Genomic DNA, 20,369 nt, shown 5'->3' on the forward strand with positions numbered 1-20,369 from the left:
TATTGACCAAATTAAAACCATTGCTTATCGGTTATAAGCACAAAAACACTGATATGAAAAACCAGCGGTTGATTTATAGTAAATTAGTAACACACTTTGCAAAACCTCTGTGAATTTAAATACACAATCCAGAAATAACAATAGCCACTATATATAGGAGGGTTGGCACTCTTTAGAACATGTAATATATATATATATTATTTGCCTTTTCCTCCGTATTTCCTTCTGTTGGTTATACTACAACACTTAGTTTGGAAAATTTGCTTTTGCATAATTTGGGAGAATTTTTATTAGGAAAAATATTCAATAACTTTACTCTTATCCAGTGTGGTGTCACCAAAATCACTTCACACATCAGTGGTCTCCTGCTGGTTATACTAAAACACTTAGTTTAGAAAAATGTGCTTTTGCATACTTTTGGGGAATTTTTATTCAACACAATTCAAATCCGCACAATTATGCAAAAGCACATTTTTCCTAACTGTAAAATGTTTGAAGTGATTTTGGTGACACTGTATAAGAGTAAAGTCACTGAATACTTTTCCTAATAAAAATTCCCCCAAATTATGCAAAAGCCTTTTTTTCCCCCCTAACTAAGTGTTGTAGTATAACCAACAGGAGACCACTGATGTGTGAAGTGATTTTGGTGACACTACACTTTGTAAGAGTGAAGTTATTGAATATTTTTGTCATTTCGCTTTTCGTTGTTGCACTTTGTAGACGGTCCCTGCACATTCATCTCACAGCCGGCTGCACATAGAAACCAATGTTATTTGTCTAGCTCGAAGGATGGCTCGTTTTGATGAAAATTAGTTTGTAGATCTTTTCCTACCTTACTACAGTTGGAAAGAGGCGTTGTTTGTGTTTTAACGTTTCACTTATGAGTTATTGATCCGGGAAGATACACTATACTGCCAAAAGTATTCGCTCATCTGCCTTTAGACACATATGAACTTAAGTGTCATCTCATTATTAATCCATAGGGTTTAATATGACGTCAGCCCACCCTTTGCAGCTATAACAGCTTCAACTCTTCTGGGAAGGCTTTCCACAAGGTTTAGGAGTGTGTTTATGGGAATTTTTGACCATTCTTCCAGAAGCGCATTTGTGAGGTCAGACACTGATGTTGGACGAGAAGGCCTGGCTCGCAGTCTTCGCTCTAATTCATCCCAAAGGTGCTCTGTCGGGTTGAGGTCAGGACTCTGTGCAGGCCAGTCAAGTTCTTCCACACCAAACTCGCTCATCCATGTCTTTATGGACCTTACTTTGTGCACTGGTGCGCAGTCATGTTGGAACAGGAAGGGGCCATCCCCAAACTGTTCCCACAAAGTTGGGAGCATGGAATTGTCCAAAATCTCTTGGTATGCTGAAGCATTCAGAGTTCCTTTCACTGGAACTAAGGGGCCAAGCCCAACTCCTGAAAAACAACCCCACACCATAATCCCCCCTCCACCAAACTTCACAGTTGGCACAATGCAGTCAGACAAGTACCGTTCTCCTGGCAACCGCCAAACCCAGACTCGTCCATCAGATTGCCAGATGGAGAAGCGTGATTCGTCACTCCAGAGAACGCGTCTCCACTGCTCTAGAGTCCAGTGGCGGCGTGCTTTACACCACTGCATCCGACACTTTGCATTGCACTTGGTGATGTATGGCTTGGATGCAGCTGCTCGGCCATGGAAACCCATTCCATGAAGCTCTCTACGCACTGTTCTTGAGCTAATCTGAAGGCCACATGAACTTTGGAGGTCTGTAGCGATTGACTCTGCAGAAAGTTGGCGACCTCTGCGCACTATGCGCCTCAGCATCCGCTGACCCCGCTCTGTCATTTTATGTGGCCTACCACTTCGTGGCTGAGTTGCTGTCATTCCCAGTCGCTTCCACTTTGTTATAATACCACTGACAGTTGACTGTGGAATATTTAGTAGCGAGGAAATTTCACGACAGGACTTGTTGCACAGGTGGCATCCTATCACAGTACCACGCTGGAATTCACTGAGCTCCTGAGAGCGGCCCATTCTTTCACAAATGTTTGTAGAAGCAGTCTGCATGCCTAGGTGCTTCATTTTATACACCTGTGGCCATGGAAGTGATTGGAACACCTGAATTCAATTATTTGGATGGGTGAGCGAATACTTTTGGCAATATAGTGTAGAATCAGTGAATATATGTCCAACTTTACCGAACTATATTAACAAAAGGCTATTAGTCTGAAACATTTTATGTTGTTTTTCTGAGTATTAACCAACTTATTGACCAATAAGTGTTCTGTCTTCAATTAGGTGTATTAAAATGACATATTAGGAATCAAGCAACTGTAACTCTTTGTTAAAGTTACTCTAAAAAAGTAATTAATTACTAACTAATAATTACATCTTTTACAGTGTAATTAGATTACTGTACTGTACTAATTACTCTGTCTGAAAAGTAATTGCATTACTTATTACTAATTACTTTCTAAAACCCTAATCGACCTCGACCAGATGAATAATACAAGGATAGACATGAAACTGTTCTTATAATTCTTTCAAATAAATCATATAAAATCAAATAAATTATTCTTGAACTGGCCAAAGAATTTAAAGGGGCAGCGTTAAATTAGAAAACATATATTTTAACATTAGACGTTAAATTTCGATTTTAAATTCACTATTGATTTATATAGAATTGTTCTATAGTCTATAGTCTATTTAACACAATTACATCAAAAGTAACTGTAATTAAATTACTGAAAAATTAAGAGTAATCCCTTACGTTACTTTTTTTTCAAAGAAAAAGATAATTACAGTAATTAATTACTTAGTAATGCATTACACCCAACACTGTCTGTAAAGTGCATTGGATAACTTGGTTCACAGCGAGTGACGTCATGTTACCTTTCACCCAGTTTCTGCTGCTCGAGCTCGTAGGTGAGGTTACTATCGGTCATTGCAGCTCTGCAGCGCACTGGAAGCCCTTCTTCCTTATAAACCTTTCTGAAAAGTTTCTTTCTGAACCATCTAACATCATTAACGTTCGTTACTGTACACTTATTGATCTTAAATCACTGTAATGCGTGTTTAATGGAATGATTCCAACAGGGTGTGAGATTATGTTGCCAGTATCCTTGAAAACGCAATCCATTTAAGTGATGAACACGTCGAATATAATGGAGAAAGGGTTAATACTTAAATTGAAGAGTTAGATCTTATGATGCTCCAGAACTATATTTATTACACCCCCCCCCCCACCCCCCTTAGCCGGGGTTACTATCGGACAAAACGACTCTTTGTGCTCGCTGCAGACAAGACCCTGAAAAATAAGCCATATGCAGCAGAATATTGTTTAACTCTACTTAATCTCATCATTTTAAAGCGTTTTCAGAGGGCTTAAGCTAAAAAAATGTAATGTTTTGATGTCGCGCGACTTTGAGAATACTTGCGCGAGCGATTAAAATGAAGAAAATCGATCGTTTCTGTTGCGCTTGCTTTTTTACGCATTCGTAACAAAAATCATTATGATGTAATGTACGTTTTTTGAGTATTTCGTAAGGGTTTTGTTTTCTATTGACCCTTTCTTCGTGTCAGATATCACACCAGACTATATAGCCTACTGTTTAGTTTTAAGGTGACACGATCGAGATTTGTTTCATAGCAAATAAAAGAAACAAACAAAAACATAAATAGCGCATTTTTGACGTCTAACTTTCTAAGCAATGATAACCACTTCGTATGCATAAAGCACCGTTTTGCTGCTCTGAAACAAATTCATTAGAAGCGCGTGCTCTTAAAAGGGCAACCACAGCTCTGCTTAAATGGCCCAGATTGCATGCGTACATCTCCAATATGTCTGATTTAGGTCTTTTCACCTTGAAAGCATGGGCGTGGAATAAGCGAGGGATGAGGGAGACATGTCCCCCTCACTTTCAATAAAAGTGAAAAGTCCTCCACACTTTTTCACAGGGCAAATGTGTTTACACTGAGTCTTTCATACAGCAAATGTCTAAATGTGTAAATGCAAAAGTTACAATTCACTGGTCAATCATGTAATGAATTCAATAAAAAACTGTAATCGATTGAGAGCCTTAATAACATCTTATATATTTATGTTCAGCTTGCACTAATCATCTGTCCCCCTCTCTTTTGAAATGATTGCTACGCCCCTGCTGGAAAGCATCACAATCTAATTAACATCTGCTAAACATCTTAAAAAGATCAGATTTACAATCATTTTAAATCATCATCCGAGACAAACTGTACGTATTGACATACATCTTAAAGATCTATTGCAGATGAGCAAACGATGAAATAAATACATCTTACATATGTAAACACACACATCAAATAGACATGTGGGTGGTGTATATGTGCTATCAGTGTGGGAGCATTTGTGGGGAACTGAATTGTTACTTGTGCCAAGGCTATGAAATGAGTTCACCACATCCTAAAGTGGTAAACAGTACATCTTCTTGTTATATATCAGTTTATAAGTGACTTAACACCTCAGGCTTGTTGTAGGCTAAAGCACTGCAGCATAGCCCTGTGGGGTATTAGGATTCTAAGGGCCCTGGACAGACAGAGGGCCCAGCAGGACTCCAGAGTCTCTTCCTGCATAATTTTGGGATAAATGGCCACTTTGCACTGGTTAGAAGACTGGAAGACTGCTCCTACTCTATAATAAAAGATGATCTACTGTGTGGGATCCCCGTTAAACCGTTCAGTGGTTTATCCAAAAAGTACTTTTTAAGCGCACTTCCTAGTTGTACAGCGCGGCGTGACTCATGCACATCCTCACTCTGGACGTGTCACAGAGGAGCACTAAACAGTGCGGTGCAGCCCATAAAACCTGAATTAAACTGATAATTTTCTACTTTAAAGCACTATGGAGAATACCATACCTCTCATAAGCACAGACAGACCCGACATTATAAACAGCGCTGACGAGGAAAAGACGGAAAAACAGTGTGCTCCATTACTGTAACACCAACTGTAACAGGTATGATTTGACAGAAATGTTATACAGGGTGGCTCCCCAAAAAAGGGGGTTTGATTGCTCATATCTTTAAAATGCACAAAAACTTTTTGTCACAAGATTTGCAGAGGCAGGACCCAAATACAGAGTTAAAAAACAAAAGGATTTATTTATACAACCAAAAAGGCAAAAGCAAACATAAACAACCCTGTAGGGGTAGACAAATAGGGACCAGGACCAACTGGAACCGACAGAAGAGATTACCGAACAGGACCGACATGAGACACGAAACAAGACAAACTGGCACTGGTCAGCACACACGAGGAGACTGAAATAGGGAAGGAAATCAGACAGGTTAATGGGCAGGGCAGGTGTAACAAATGAACTAATAATGGGCAAACAAGGAGGCAGAGTATGACACAAGACTGAGAGACATGACAATACAAAAGCAAAACAAAGCCACGTGCTCTCACAAGACACGTTTGACACCCGAATGGCATGAGCGCATATCACCAAGACAACAGGCAACATGCGCTCATGCCAACCGACAGATTAAACGAGAGAATGCATGGCAACACTAACAAAGCAATGGCATGCATTCTCACAATAGACAAAGCCTGAACGTACATTGCGAGGCAAACACCACACAATGCACGCAACAGGCGACAAAACGAGACAGGACACCTGTGCGAGAGTTTGGCCACACATAAACCCGATACCTCAGACCGAAGAGACCGAACCTCAGCACAACGTGAAGACAGCTCGCGACCAGGGAGCGCAGCACAACGCTAGCGCAACACGCGTCCGTAGTCATGAGAGAAAGACGATGCCAAGATGACATAAGCGCAATGCACTCACGGCAATAACAGACAGAACATGGAGCATGCATGTCCGGATCCCGAAACCAACCGAAACCAAACCAGACAGGGAAGTCAGGACCAGACACCATGCTCCGAACCTGAAACATGAGACCAACTAGGAGCGCACGGCAGGGAAATCACAACCGAAGCCGTACGCCCACACAAAGACAGAAAATGAAACACAAGACAGACATAGAATGATGATGTCACGGTCCTGCCACACAAAAAAAACCAAAGTGACAGGACCGTGACACGTTTGCACGATTTTTGGCGTACTTCTATGAATTTTTGTAAACAACAAAATGATGTCACTGTGATATGCTACAAATAAATGAGTAAATCATTTAGCTAAGTTTTCAATGGCAGCAAACTTAAGTGCTTCTCTTTTGCCATGTGCCCTGTTTTTTGGGGGCCAAACGATTTACTTATTTATTTATTTGTAGCAAGTTGTTGTCACAGTGACGTCATTTTATTGTTTACAAAAAGTCGTAGAAGTACACCAAAAATTGTGCAAACACCTTTATGCATTTTTAAGATATGAGCAGTCAAACATAGTGGCCTCATTTTTTTTTTTGGGCCACCCTGTACATTCATATTAAAACTACAAAAGGGGAAGGAGAAGTCTACTTAGTTTTATTATAACAAGGGCAGTATTAATTATGCATTTTAAATGTTTAGGATACTGTTTTTTCCATAACAGAATGCTAGTTTGTTTAGTACAAACCATAGCGACACTGACCTTCTCAATAATGAGCCATTCATGGTCAAACCTAATTCTAACAAATGAAAGAAGTAAAATCAAGGGCAATCAAGGTTTGGAATCTGTTTTTGTTTTTTTTTACATTCAGATATTCCAAGAGATGATTTAAAGGGATAGTTCACCCAAAAATGAGAATTCTCTCATCATTTACTCACCCTCATACTATCCTAAATGTGTATGACTTTCTTTCTTCTGCTGAACACAAAGATTTTTAGAAGAATATTTCAGCTCTGTAGGTCTGTACAATGCAAATGAATGGTGACCAGAATTTTGAAGCTCCAAAAAGCACATAAATGCAGGATAAAAGTAATCCATAAGACTACAGTGGTTAAATCCAAATCTTCAGAATTGATATGATAAGTGTGGGTAAGAAACAGTTCAATATTTAAGTCCTTTTTTACCATAAATCTCCACTTTCACATTCTTCTTCTTTTGTTTTTGACAATTCACATTCTTTGTGCATATCGCCACCTACTGGGCAGGGAGGAGAATTGATAGTAAAAAAATGACTTAAATATTGATCTGTTTCTCATCCACACCTATCATATTGCTTCTGAAGACATGGATTAAACCACTGGAGTCTTATGGATTACTTTAATGCTGCCTTTATGTGCTTTTTGGAGCTTCAAATATGTATATCTACTACTTTTATTGTAACTGTCATTGTATTGAAAAGGTACAGAATATGGTATGGAAAAATATGAGTGACAAATGTTTCATTTTTGGGTGAACTTTTCCTATAAATCTCACAAACTCAGAAGCCTCTTGTCACATGCTCTGAGTTTACCACAGTCTATGAAACTTCCTCCTTTGGCTCAGGCCTGATTGAAAGTTATCACATGTCATGCTTATTTTCCCTCTCTCTCTCTCTATAGATTTACTATAGTGTAAATGTAAACTATCAACAGTTAGTAATCACTGCTTTTCTCTTAGGGCTGAAACATAATCAATGCAAGTACGAGCGTGAAAACCCTTCTAGCTACATAAGATTGATTTAGATGCGTTACAAGATGTGTCACATCGCAAGTCGTGATGTAATGCAATGTTTGGCCTAAGAGTTATAGTGTAGCCTAATTCAGTTTCATTAATGGGTGACTCTTCAGTTATCCAGACCAGTGATGCAGAAAGTCCAGGGAGTGGGATGACAGGAAATAGTGCATGTATTATCTGACCAGTATGTAAAAATAATCCACTATTTGAAGTTAAAGAATGGATATAATCAAATTGTAAATATGTGTAGAGTAAATCCTTTTTTTTTTTTTAATTGGTACAGGTGTAAATATGTGAAGAGTAGATGAAAAATACTGATAGGGATAAACTGTCTTACATGGGGCTAACATTTTATATTTTATCCAAACAAATTGCTACTCTTTCCACAATGCTTGAGTTTTAATTGGGAATAAACTCTTTTTCTTTTGACTTTAATGAATACTGAAGTGTCTACTTTCAAAAGAGACCAGAGTTATGTCTGTCATCCAAAGCGTTCGAAAACCACAAACATTTTATGTTTAGTATGTCATTGTATGTCAAATGTGGTGTGCAAAGACAACAGCAACTCAACATCTATCTTCAACAGCAGTACTGAAAAAACAAATGAATTAGGCAAATTTGCAATCATTTTGTTTGTAATTTATTTATTCTTTTTTTTTTCAAAATTGCATGTTCTCTATTTAAAGTGTGGGAAATGGTTTGCAAAAGCAACCAGTGTCTGTGTAACCAGTGTAATAAATAAATATGACAAATATTAATAATATAATAATGTAATATCCTAATAATATATTATATTAATATTTGTCATATTTATTTATTTTTCCTTTACTCCCACTCCCCGTTTTTTCTTTTTTAGTTATGTACGTATTTCTGTATGCAGCTATGCAAATGCTTCATTACGAATTTACAAATATTTGCCATGCCTATAAAGCATATTAAAACTGATATATATATATATATATATATATATATATATATATATATATATATATATATATATATATACGTAAATCATGCATTACATTTCCTTTTAGACAGTATTTCGATGCTCTACCGCTATTTCCTGTTATAATTAATTGAAGATTAATTAAAGTGGGTAAAACAACAGATTTGAGTAAATCCGCGTTGCCCTTTTAAGAGCTGTTTTGGGTCCGCACGTGCTTTCCTTATATGGACACTCGAACACAAACAGCTGCGCGTTTTGACCGAAAGTAACCTCGCGTCTCAAAGCGGCGCATCACTCGCACTATAAAAGAATAGAGGAGAGAAAAAAGGTCCGTCCATAAGAGCACACGTCGCCGAGAACACAATATCGAGTTGGAAGACGTGTTTTGCTCCTCTTTTATAACAAGGAATTACAGTTTATCAAATAAGGAATAATCATTTTGCAACTAGAAGAAAGCGGTGAGTAGAATTTGTATTATTTTTTTATTTTATAAATATATATATAATTGTCTCAGGTTAATAGAATTGTGTTTAGACCTGCTAATTATGTCATCCGAAACGCACTGTTTATTTTATTTTCTCGTAAATTACGCGATCGTGTTTTTGTTGTTATTTTCTTTCGTAAACACTTGATACGTTGCGCGCTATTGTAATCTTCGCGGCAGACATTCGTGCTGAAAACGTGTGCATTGTTGACTGTTTATGTTATAAGTAGGCTATTTAGTGATTGACAACTTAAGAAAAGAGTTGAACAAAGAAGTGTGTTAGTGCATCCGTGTCAGCATCTGTTCGTTCCCGTTCAGCGCGAGTCTGCGCGAAATGACCGAGAGTAACCTCTCCTCTCCTCTGCGGAACAGTGAAAGCGCATCGAGCTCTTCAACTCTTGTGCATCCGCAAACCATAGCGATTATAAACACCAGTGGGGTTCAGATGCAAAGTTTAGGGCTAGATTTCGTTGTATAATTATAAGTCGCTTCGTGTTTTGTTTTACAGAAGTAATGTGTGGCTTACAAAACAAAACAAAGAAACATGTGCAAAGATTGTGTATGATAAACGAATGAACATGGGTCATTGGTCTTGTGCTGAGAAGCCTAAAATGGAACTCTGTTGCATAAAATATTATCATTTTCCATACATTCTGTGTAACTATTTGCATATCTGTTTATGTCATTCCTGGCTGAGAACAATTGCTGTTGTTATTTCTTTGTGAACATCTAATAATTGTTTTGGGGGGCTAGTTTTATATGGCATATGCAAGAACTTGTCTGCGCAACATCACATTGCACGACGCAAGTGATGAGATATGATGAGGAAAATGGTAAACAAGGAGAAAAACAAGAAAATGGAAGCGTCCACTAGGGGCGCTAGGTTGCATATGATATATATATATATATAGTTGAAGTCAGAAGTTTACATACACTTAGGTTGAAGTCATTACAACTAATTTTTCAACCACTCCACAGATTTCATATTAGCAAACTCTAGTTTTGGCAAGTCGTTTAGGACATCTACTTTTTGCATGACACGAGTAATTTTTCCAACAATTGTTTACAGACAGATTGTTTTACTTCTAATTGACTATATCACAATTCCAGTGGGTCAGAAGTTTACATTCACTAAGTTAACTGTGCCTTTAAGCAGCTTGAAAAATTTCAGAAAATGATGTCAAGCCTTTAGACAATTAGCTTCTGACAGGAGGTGTACTGAATTGGAGGTGTACCTGTGGATGTATTTTAAGACCTACCTTCAAACTCAGTGCCTCTTTGCTTGACATCATGGGAAAATCTAAAGAAATCATCCAAGACCTCAGAAAAAAACATTGTGGACCTCCACAAGTCTGATTCATCCTTGGGAGCAATTTCCAGATGCCTGAAGGTACCACGTTCATCTGTACAAACAATAGTACGCAAGTATAAACACCATGGGACCATGCAGCCATCATACCGCTCAGGAAGGAGACGCATTCTGTCTCCTAGAGATGAACGTAGTTTGGTGCGAATAGTGCAAATCAATCCCAGAACAATAGCAAAGGACCTTGTGAAGATGCTGGAGGAAACAGGTAGACAAGTATCTATATCCACAGTAAAACGAGTCCTATATCGACATAACCTGAAAGGCTGCTCAGCAAGGAAGAAGCCAATGCTCCAAAACCACCATAAAAAAGCCAGACTACAGTTTGCAAGTGCACATGGGGACAAAGATCTTACTTTCTGGAGAAATGCCCTCTGGTCTGATGAAACAAAAATGCAACTTTCTGGCCATAATGACCATCGTTATGTTTGGAGGAGAAAGGGTGAGGCTTGCAAGCCGAAGAACACCATCCCAACCGTGAAGCATGGGGGTGGCAGCATCATGTTGTGGGGGTGCTTTGCTGCAGGAACGACTGGTGCACTTCACAAAATAGATGGCATCATGAGGAAGGAAAATCTCAAGATATCAGCCAGGAAGTTAAAGCTTGGTCCCAAATGGTTCTTCCAAATAGACAATGACCCCAAGCATACCTCCAAAGTTGTGGCAAAATGGCTTAAGGACAACAAAGTCAAGGTATTGGAGTGGCCATCACAAAGTCTTGACCACAATCCGATAGAAAATTTGTGGGCAGAACTGAAAAAGCATGTGCGAGCAAGGAGGCCTCCAAACCTGACTCAGTTACACCAGTTCTGTCTGGAGGAATGGGCCAAAATTCCAGCAACTTATTGTGAGAAGCTTGTGGAAGGATACCTAAAAAGTTTGACCCAAGTTAAACAATTTAAAGGCAATGCTACCAAAATACTAACAACGTGTATGTAAACTTCTGACCCACTGGGAATGTGATGAAAGATATAAAAGCTGAAATAAATCATTCTCTCTACTATTATTCTGACATTTCACATTCTTAAAATAAAGTAGTGATCCTAACTGATCTAAGACAGGGAATGTTTTCTACGATTAAATGTCAGGAATTGTGAAAAACTGAATTTAATTGTATTTGGCTACAGTTCTGACTTCAACTGTATATATATAAACAAGCATTATCAGAGTAAAATTTGGTGAATCTCACTAAAATATGAAATTAGAAGCCTATTTTAGAACCATGGGGATTCTAATTACTCTCATTAATGGAATACAGTAAAAAAAAAAAAAAAAAAAACATGACTGTAATATATATTTTTTAATGTAAAGTAAATCACCATATATATAAGGCCATAAAACAAGTACTATCACGCTTTCGGACATACACTATAAATATAGCCTATTTTCATGATCATGCACATCACTGTTGTTATTAGGCTAATCAAAACTCCAGCAGGACATCACGATATTTAAGGTTTGGTTCAATGTGTCAGAGCAGTCATTGTGTACTGTTTCCTCTCTCAATGCTTGTGCCCTGATTTCAAAGGAAAACAGATAAGCTGAGCTGTGTAAATGCAAAAACAATGTGTCCAAAAGTTATTTATTTTACTTTAGCCTACTAGTTCAAGTACTGATTATGAATGAATATATTTTGCCGGTAAAGCTAACTAGAAACATTGATTTGTGCCTGCTCCAAAATATAAAAAAATCATTTGAAATGTCAGGGAGATCCCAGACCGCAAACCCTCACAATCTGTTGAATGTTTACTAGTCCTAAAGTCTGTTAATGCAACTGTGAGCCAGTGCTGTGTGGATGTTTTCACATCATCTTATAAGTCGCAATGAGATAAAGGTGTCCTGCATCTCTCAAGAGAAGTGTTTTTGGTCGCAGATAGGCTTGACATCTCTTTCTTTTGCTTATTCTTGCCTTGACAGTTCCAGAGAGGTGGCACGGGCAGTGTAGATCCGTGGCAAGATGACTTTTTCCACTCAACTGGGCTTACTGTTGTGGAAGAACTTCACTTACCGACGGAGACAGACTGTAAGTTCACACCACGTGCATAGAGCTTTTATCATATGTTAATAAACTGTTCAAAGGTTGGAAAGAAGTTGTCACTCATCGAATGTAAGCAAAATTTTTGTTATTGACATTAACACCTACAGTATGTACAAAAGGTCAGATTTCCTTACTTCCAATTGAAGCACACAAAAATTTTGATTTTTTAACTCACTTTTTTTTATACTAGAGTTAGTAACAAAAAATAAAAATTAAATCAGAAAAGAGTGCAAATGAAGCAGACTGTTTGAACACAATATAGGCGATTACCACACAGACTTACCAGATTATTCAGTAGTGAATTAATTCAGTAAGACCGAGTGTACACTGGAAAAAAGAAATCAATTGTGGACATTGGTTCCACAATTAAAATTAGTTTCTTTAATATGAATTTAAAATATAGGCTCTACTCAGATACTTTGTGTAGCGAAAACTGAAATTAATTGAGTTAGCCTAACTTAAATTTGAACTGTTCAAATAACTCCATTGAACCCTGCGGCTTGTTGCAAGCTATCAACAAACACATTCCCATGGTAATGTAATTTGAACATAACTTAATCAGAATTAAGTGAACTTGGATTGTACACAATTAAGTTAAGTTGAGACCAAATGCTAAAGAATTGTGTTGAATGAACTCATCTTAATTGAGTTAATTAAGCAAGTGGTAGAAATCATGTTGAGTGAACACCATCCGTTAGAATTCTGAATCCATTTGAAACATTTCATAGCAATGTGATCATATCACTTTTTGAAGACTGTGTGAAATATCACTTGGATTTTACGCAATATAATTATGTTCTTACCACAAACATAAATGTATTAAGTTGATTTCAAGTGTACCGGTTTAGTATTTTCAATAGAGCGCAACAGTGCCCGTCCACATTTTTAGCCGTCTGGGTTCTGGAAATATTTTCCATAGACTTTTAATAAAATCCTTCATAAAAGGGTTGTAAGCCATGAACCAAACCAACCAGCTCCGAGGAGAATCACAGCATCACAAACTTTGTTTTGGGGCAAAAAACTATTTGAAAATTGGACATAAAGATAAAGGTACAAGGCTGTGTACTTACCGTCTTTCATGAGGGCACGAACTACAATCCCATAAAGCATTGCCAATGATGTCATTGAATAAAAAATGATGGGAATATATAAAACTATTGATTTTAGGTTGTTGATTACAAGTATAGAAACAGTATATTTTACGTATATTGCAAAATATTCCGATATGTACAAATATATAAGTAGTTTTACGATTACGCCATTCACAGTGCACCATGGGAGCGCACAGTCGCTCTGAGGCACGTTTCGCAGGTTTTGTTGGCTGTGGTTCTCTGATTGGTGGATATTTCTCTGATGTACCATGGGTAGTGTAGTTGTTTACCATGAATTTCGATATCAAACATGATTTTTAAACATTGAAGTTAAGATAACGCAGACAGATGGCTCCAACGGAAGCATATACCATCGATGAACAGCCTCGTAGCCCACAGTAGGTCTGTCTTTAAAGTTTTATAAGTTATCATTGAAAATCAATTTGTCTATGATTGAATGGGATTTTTACTTCCAGAACCAGACTGTTGCGCTCTATATAGCTGCTTTTCCTTTTATTCAGTGCAAACTCAAATAAGGATAAACAATAACAATATAAACAAAATAATTCTAGTTTCCAATGGGACAAAAATAATTCCTACTGGAACATACGAGTCCCTAGGCTTCAATTTATCCGTATGGCAACATCTGTGAGGTTCTGGGGGGTCACTGACAGATACTGCTTTGCATAAAACATCAACTCCCTCATTAAAAGGAAGATTAAATAAACACAAATAAATGCATCAATTAAAAGACAATGTGCTTTAGCCAGAGAGGTTTTTTTTTAAAGTTGCTTTTTAAGTACTTGTTATGTGTTTATAAGTGCAAAAATAGTGACTTGTGCAGCATTTCTGTGTTAGTGGTTTTGTACTTTGTGCAAAGTACTGCACTGTACTCAGTTCAGTGGTTATCACCACAGCTGAGCCATGGTTTGCAGCAAGCAATGACAAAAAGAGCTCTGCATATGTTATCAACCTTTCTTTAAAAAAATAATGTCCAGTTATTGCTAGGTTATGAGACAATGTACTTCAGAAACTGATTAAATGATGATTGGTAGGGATGGAAATTTCATGCACTTGGCATTAAACGTAGTAATAGAGGGTACTAGAAAGGAACAAGGACTGATGTAAACAGGAAGTCGATAAACCAGGATAAACGAAAATTTCTTGACTTCACTTACAGTCATTTAAACCCCTGTAGTTGTTGTTGAATCTGTCTATCTGTGACAAACATATGAACTTTCAGCTTCAAACGTCAAGCTTTTGTCAAGCAACAAATCTAAATCGTGAATAAAGTGCACAAAATCTGCAGAAATTAATTTAGATTCTCATTGCATTCAGTTGAAAGTTCATTAGGGAGTAACCAAAGCTATCCAGAATGTAACATTTCAGCAGAACAGATGAGTACATGTCACAATCTCTTTTTCAGATTCAGCTACTGGTCGAGATAGTATGGCCCCTCTTCATCTTTTTCATCCTGATATCAGTCAGACTTTTCTATCCTCCCTACGAGCAACATGAATGTAAGTGGCCTAAAATGGTTCAAAACCATTTTTACTTTGGCATATTTGTAATAACATTTAAAAAGCTGAAGGTTTGCACTGTGAAGCTGAAATGATCCCCAATAAACTACATTTAATGTCACGATGATTGAAGAGCTCAACAGATTTATTTCTGTATGTGTTACACTCATTGTGTCTTGAAAGTGTCAATATTTGCTCCTCTTTGGCAATCAAACTCCTGTCCCCAGGGAAGGTCAAAGACAGCAAAACAGCTCCAAGAACAGTGTGAAATTTTATATATCGTAAGATCTCTGAATCCCAGTTTGCTTATAGTGCTGTTTCAAAATTATATACTGTAGTCAACATGCACAGCTGTTGTAAAAGCCATTTACTCTGTCAACCTTTATAGACCGCACATGGGCTTTATGACAAATGACAATGTTTTAGTGCAGTTTTACATTCCACTCTGTTTTTGAAACAGCCCCGTTACCACATATAGCTCCACAAATCACCTTTGAAGAAGTACTGGAATGTAAAACATTGCATAATAAAAGTTTAAATGTTACATCTGTGAAGAGGTGACATCTCTATAAAGTAAATCCTTAAATATTACTAGAATTAAAACTAAAAGGGGATGTTAAGCCCAAAGTATACTTTGATCAGACGCGAACACTAAGCGTCTGCGTACAGGACGCGTGACGCAAATTTCCTCATCAGCAGAGTACTCGAGAACTGAATGCGTGTGGCCCGATTTTTCTGTGCACATGCACCTGGAAATATTTGCACTAATTAGTTGGCCTTTACCACTAAGGGGCCGTTAAGGGGGCCTTAAACCACTAAGATTTCAACTAAAAACGGAAAACTTTGTACGCGTTTTGGCTGTTCATTTACACGACAATGCTGTTTTGGGGCCTGAAAACGCAAATTTGATTTGAAAACGATGCTGTTATCGTCTCCGTGTAAACATACAAAAATGCGAATTTGTGAAAACGATGACATCATGCGCAAGCGTATTATGTGTTCAGTCTATAGGCATGCGTGCAAGTACTTCAAAACAACACGTGAGACATTCAAAACTACAATGGCGGACTACAGGACTGTGTTTGTGCTGCTCAAGCTTTTGAGTTGATTGACGCTTCTCCAGCAAAGTGTAAATTTACTGCATCACTACTACGACCAGCGATCGCCATCTTCATTGTTTGTATTCAACGCTCTGTGGAAGAATGCTTATGTACGCAGGCGCGTAGTGTTTCTTTACAAAGTGACATCGCCAACTACTGGCCTGGCATGCATAATACAGCGTTTTTCGTGGATCCGTGTGAACGGGGATCGTTTTGACAACTTGTCGTCTGTATGCGAAACTTTTCAAAAACGCAAAGGAAAAACATCTGTTTTTAGTACATCATTGTCGTGTAAACGTACCCTAAGTCATTTAAATGCGCTAGTAAAAAACACCCTTTTGTGCCTTTCGGCTTTCCATATTTCAGCGCACACTGTATAGTTGGTAATTTTACATAAATGATTCATCGGGCATTTTTTTGTTAGTTTAGAGGTTAGCAAGCTGTTAAAATGATTTTTTTATGAAGTAAATAAACACAAAAACCCCTCCTGTCTAAAAGTTTGCGAATTCATCATTCATTTGTTTTCAGGGTTATGTATCTAAATATTTGTCACTTATTGCATAAGGATGAACAAAGTCAACAAATTTTCCAATATCTCAACAAGACATTTTGACCTTTCAAACAGTCAGCCACGAGTCGCCAGCCCTTTTCTTTCATGCACGCAAATATACGTGCGTGCGCTGGAAATTGCAGCCCAGTGTTGTAGTACTCGAGACCGGACTGTCAATATTTGATATTACCGATTCTCTACGACCGGTATCATTACTTTTATATTTTAGTGTCGACTTGTTACTGAAGTACTGATACTTTTGACATTGCTACAAGATGATAAAAACATCATTTTTTTCTTAAATTGTTGTGAGTTGAACTTGAGTTTACAAAGCAGATGACGTGATTGGCAATTTTTTCAGTTATAACTCTTGGGAGCAGTCTGTCAAAAGCTCGACAGAGATCCTTTAAAGTCAATATAATTAAAACCATCTCTGTTCATTTTCTTGTTAAATGCTCCTGGACTTATTGTGAGCGATTTATTGGTTCACGTTATTCAAAAAAAAAATTGTCTTCATAATCTTTCATCAAAATGTAGGCTACTAATTTGCTCCACCACTGAAATGACTTACCTTTTTGGCTGATGTCATCAAGCCCTCTTATTTTTCAACCACATAGCTCAATTTTCTAGTCCCACCATACTTTTTTTCTCAGTGAATATCCTGTTTCACTCAAAAGTACATCAGATTATGGCAATAGACACTGACTTGATGTTAATCTGAATTGTTTGTCCCATTTGCCCCTCTTTTTCCAGGCCACTTTCCCAATAAGGCCATGCCCTCTGCGGGGACTCTACCATGGGTTCAGGGCATCATCTGCAATGCCAACAACCCTTGCTTTCGCTACCCTACCCCTGGAGAGACACCCGGGGTGGTGGGCAACTTCAACGACTCAATGTAAGCATATTAAACATTGGGACTGTATGGAATTGAAGACCATTTCAGCTACTTTCCACAACATAAAATAACTTACGATGCATTCCCGACATGTGATTATTATATTACATAAAGTACTATATCAGAATTATGTTGATCAAGTTTTTTCATGATGCCATATTTACTGTAATCAAACAGCCTCAATATGTATATCACTGTCATCATTTACAGTATCTCCCGACTCTTCATTGATGCCAAGAAAATCCTCCTCTACAGCCAACATGACAAAAGTTTTGAAGGTTTCAAAGGACTCGTCAGGGCCTTGAGAAAACTGCAAAGAAACACTGAAGGTACTGTACGTTACCTCTAAAGTCTGAGTAGAATGATGTGAAAATGCTTTGAAAGACTGAATGAGTTTGCACCAGAATTCATTTCTTGGCATAAAGTTCAAGGTTATTTCCACTTTTCGCTACCAACTATAGGAGCTCGTGTTACCCTGCCACCATGACATTATCTGTGCTTATCTCTGTGGATAACTAGCTGGGCCAGGCTAAGGGTGTAACAAGTCCCCACACCCTAATTCAAAATTAGCAACTCTATCTGTATCCACTGTAATGGTAAACACCAGAGGGATTTTTGCATCTGTTTCCTGTTTGACATGCTGCTTAAGTGCTCTTCCTCTTGACAAGAATCTGTCTTAAGTGTATCTCTTCAATTAGAAAATATGTTCTGTATAAATTTTGGTTATCTTTGATTATTGAAAAGTAACATAAACAAGACCAGTAGTTAGGACTCTTTTTACAACATCCAGACGAGTTACATACCAAAGTTGAATACTTAGGGTTAGGGGTTTGTTTCAATTCCTAACCCTAAAGCCCAAAGTATGCTTCAGTTTTTACGCAAATGCTTAGCGTCTGCATACAGTCGAATGCTAGCCTTTCAAAGTATACTTCATTTGACGGTACTATGACTGCTATGAGAGTCTTTATATTCCTCAGACTCAAGTTATACAAATGCAGGTATCTCCTGACCTCTTGACACGCACGTTCTTGATGTGCACATCCACTGTTGTTGTTTTCACATTCATCTCCTGTTTTAAGCACCGATTACTTCTTGCGCTTCATGGTGACAGCAGCAGCTGAACTGTGAATGCTGCCACCTTGTGGATCCACTAATTAGTGCAAGTAATTCCAGGCACATGTGCAAACTGCATGTTCAGAGTACAATTGGGTCACAAGTGTTCTTGAGCACTCTTTTGATAACTAAATTTGCTTCACGCGTCCTGCACACATACGCCTAACATTTGCGTCTGACCGAAGTATACTTTGGATTTAACTGTTAGCAATAGTAATAAAGCACAATAGTCAGTTCCGAAAGTAAAAATCTAATTCATTTTCTCCATAGGCGAAAGGATTTTAACCTACTGTGAGCTTCGAGATTGTTAATCGATGTTATCCATTTCTACTGAAGACAACTATCTGCGTTATTTTAACTTCATTTTTTAAAAATCGTGTTATATAGTGGCATTTCTGGGGAAAAACTACATTACCCACAATCCTGAGGGGGAGAAATCCACCAATCAGAGAATCTTGGCTGACAAAGCATACCAAAAGAGAGCGAATGACCGCACACTTCCATGACGTACTGGGAACTAAGTCGGTCTCCCTACAATTTCAGACTACTATTTTGCAAAACAATATTGTTTCTATATCAGCAACATTAATTGAATAGTTTTAGGAATGTTTTTAATTCAGTTACATCATTCACAATGCTTCATGGGATTGTAGTTCATTCCCTCTTGTACTTTTGTCTTTTTGTCCCATTTTCAAAAACTTTTTTTCTTCAAATCAAAGTTTGTAATGTTGTGATTCACCTCAGAGCTGGTTGGTTTGGTTCATGGGTTACAACTCTTTTATGAAATGGAAAAAAATGAATGGGAAAAACACTTCCAGAACCAAGATGGCTGAAAAAATGTGCGTGTACTGTTGCACTCTATTGTGATGCTTGCCTTAACAAACACCTCTATTAATCAGACTACACTTGCTTAAAAATGTGCAATTTGTGTCCTGCATTCCTGTCTAAATCAATCTAAGTGTTATTGTTGAGAAAGGGAGGCTGGGAGTTCACAGTTGGCAGCATTTAATTAATGTTCCCAGAGGGACTGATGTATGCACCCAGGGCTTGATAAACAGGATTCACTTTGCCCACAGTGAATTAGCAAGCCTCAAGAGTCGTGACTATAAAACATTATGTACCACTAAAACATCCACATTTTAGATGAGTGATCTTTTTTGATGTTCCAAAACATTCCACTCACATGACTTTAAACATGTCATAATTGCTAGAAATATTTGCTAAAGTATAAGAGCTTTTAATAATATACCAAATTCTGCAATCAAAAGCCAGAGATTTCAATATGAACTTTATTTATCATTGAATTCTTCCAAGACCAAATTATCTGTGCTATGCTATCCACATTAATTTGTATGTACAGTATCTATACTCTTACTATATGTCAACAATTGTCTCAAAATGCCTAAGGAATTTTAGGAGAAACACAATGTTGATACATAAATGAAACATACAGTATCTCAGAACTCTATTACGTCTTGTGAGTTATGAAAGAGCAACCTCTGAGCAATACACTTTCCTCATAATAATGCATCTTTGTTTTGCATGGGATACAAATTTGGCACTCTCTGAAAGCTAGTCTCGTTGAGACGATTTCCGTAGTGCTTTTCGGTTCTTTTAAGAAACTGAAATCTTGTCACTGAACTACCATGAGGAAAAGAAAATGACCTACAGTAACCCCGGTGGAAAGAGGCTGACTCAAACCGGTT

General features: G+C 37.7%; 1 protein-coding gene across 2 annotated transcripts in view; it reads left to right on the forward strand.

Annotated features, from left to right (window-relative positions):
• The first annotated feature begins 8,803 nt into the window (after positions 1–8,803).
• The window catches only part of LOC127443777 (phospholipid-transporting ATPase ABCA1-like), a 49,303-nt gene continuing 37,737 nt past the window's right edge, over positions 8,804–20,369 (forward strand). For both annotated transcript variants that reach the window (XM_051702650.1, XM_051702651.1), the window contains exons 1-5: positions 8,804–8,964; positions 12,274–12,379; positions 14,912–15,005; positions 17,409–17,550; positions 17,761–17,879. In XM_051702650.1, the coding sequence (XP_051558610.1) occupies positions 12,314–12,379; positions 14,912–15,005; positions 17,409–17,550; positions 17,761–17,879 (421 nt within the window). In that variant the 5' untranslated portion in view covers positions 8,804–8,964; positions 12,274–12,313. The remainder of the gene's footprint in view (positions 8,965–12,273; positions 12,380–14,911; positions 15,006–17,408; positions 17,551–17,760; positions 17,880–20,369) is intronic.

The sequence above is a fragment of the Myxocyprinus asiaticus genome, chromosome 7 (assembly GCF_019703515.2).
Source record: "Myxocyprinus asiaticus isolate MX2 ecotype Aquarium Trade chromosome 7, UBuf_Myxa_2, whole genome shotgun sequence".
Classification (NCBI taxonomy): Eukaryota; Metazoa; Chordata; class Actinopteri; order Cypriniformes; family Catostomidae; genus Myxocyprinus; species Myxocyprinus asiaticus.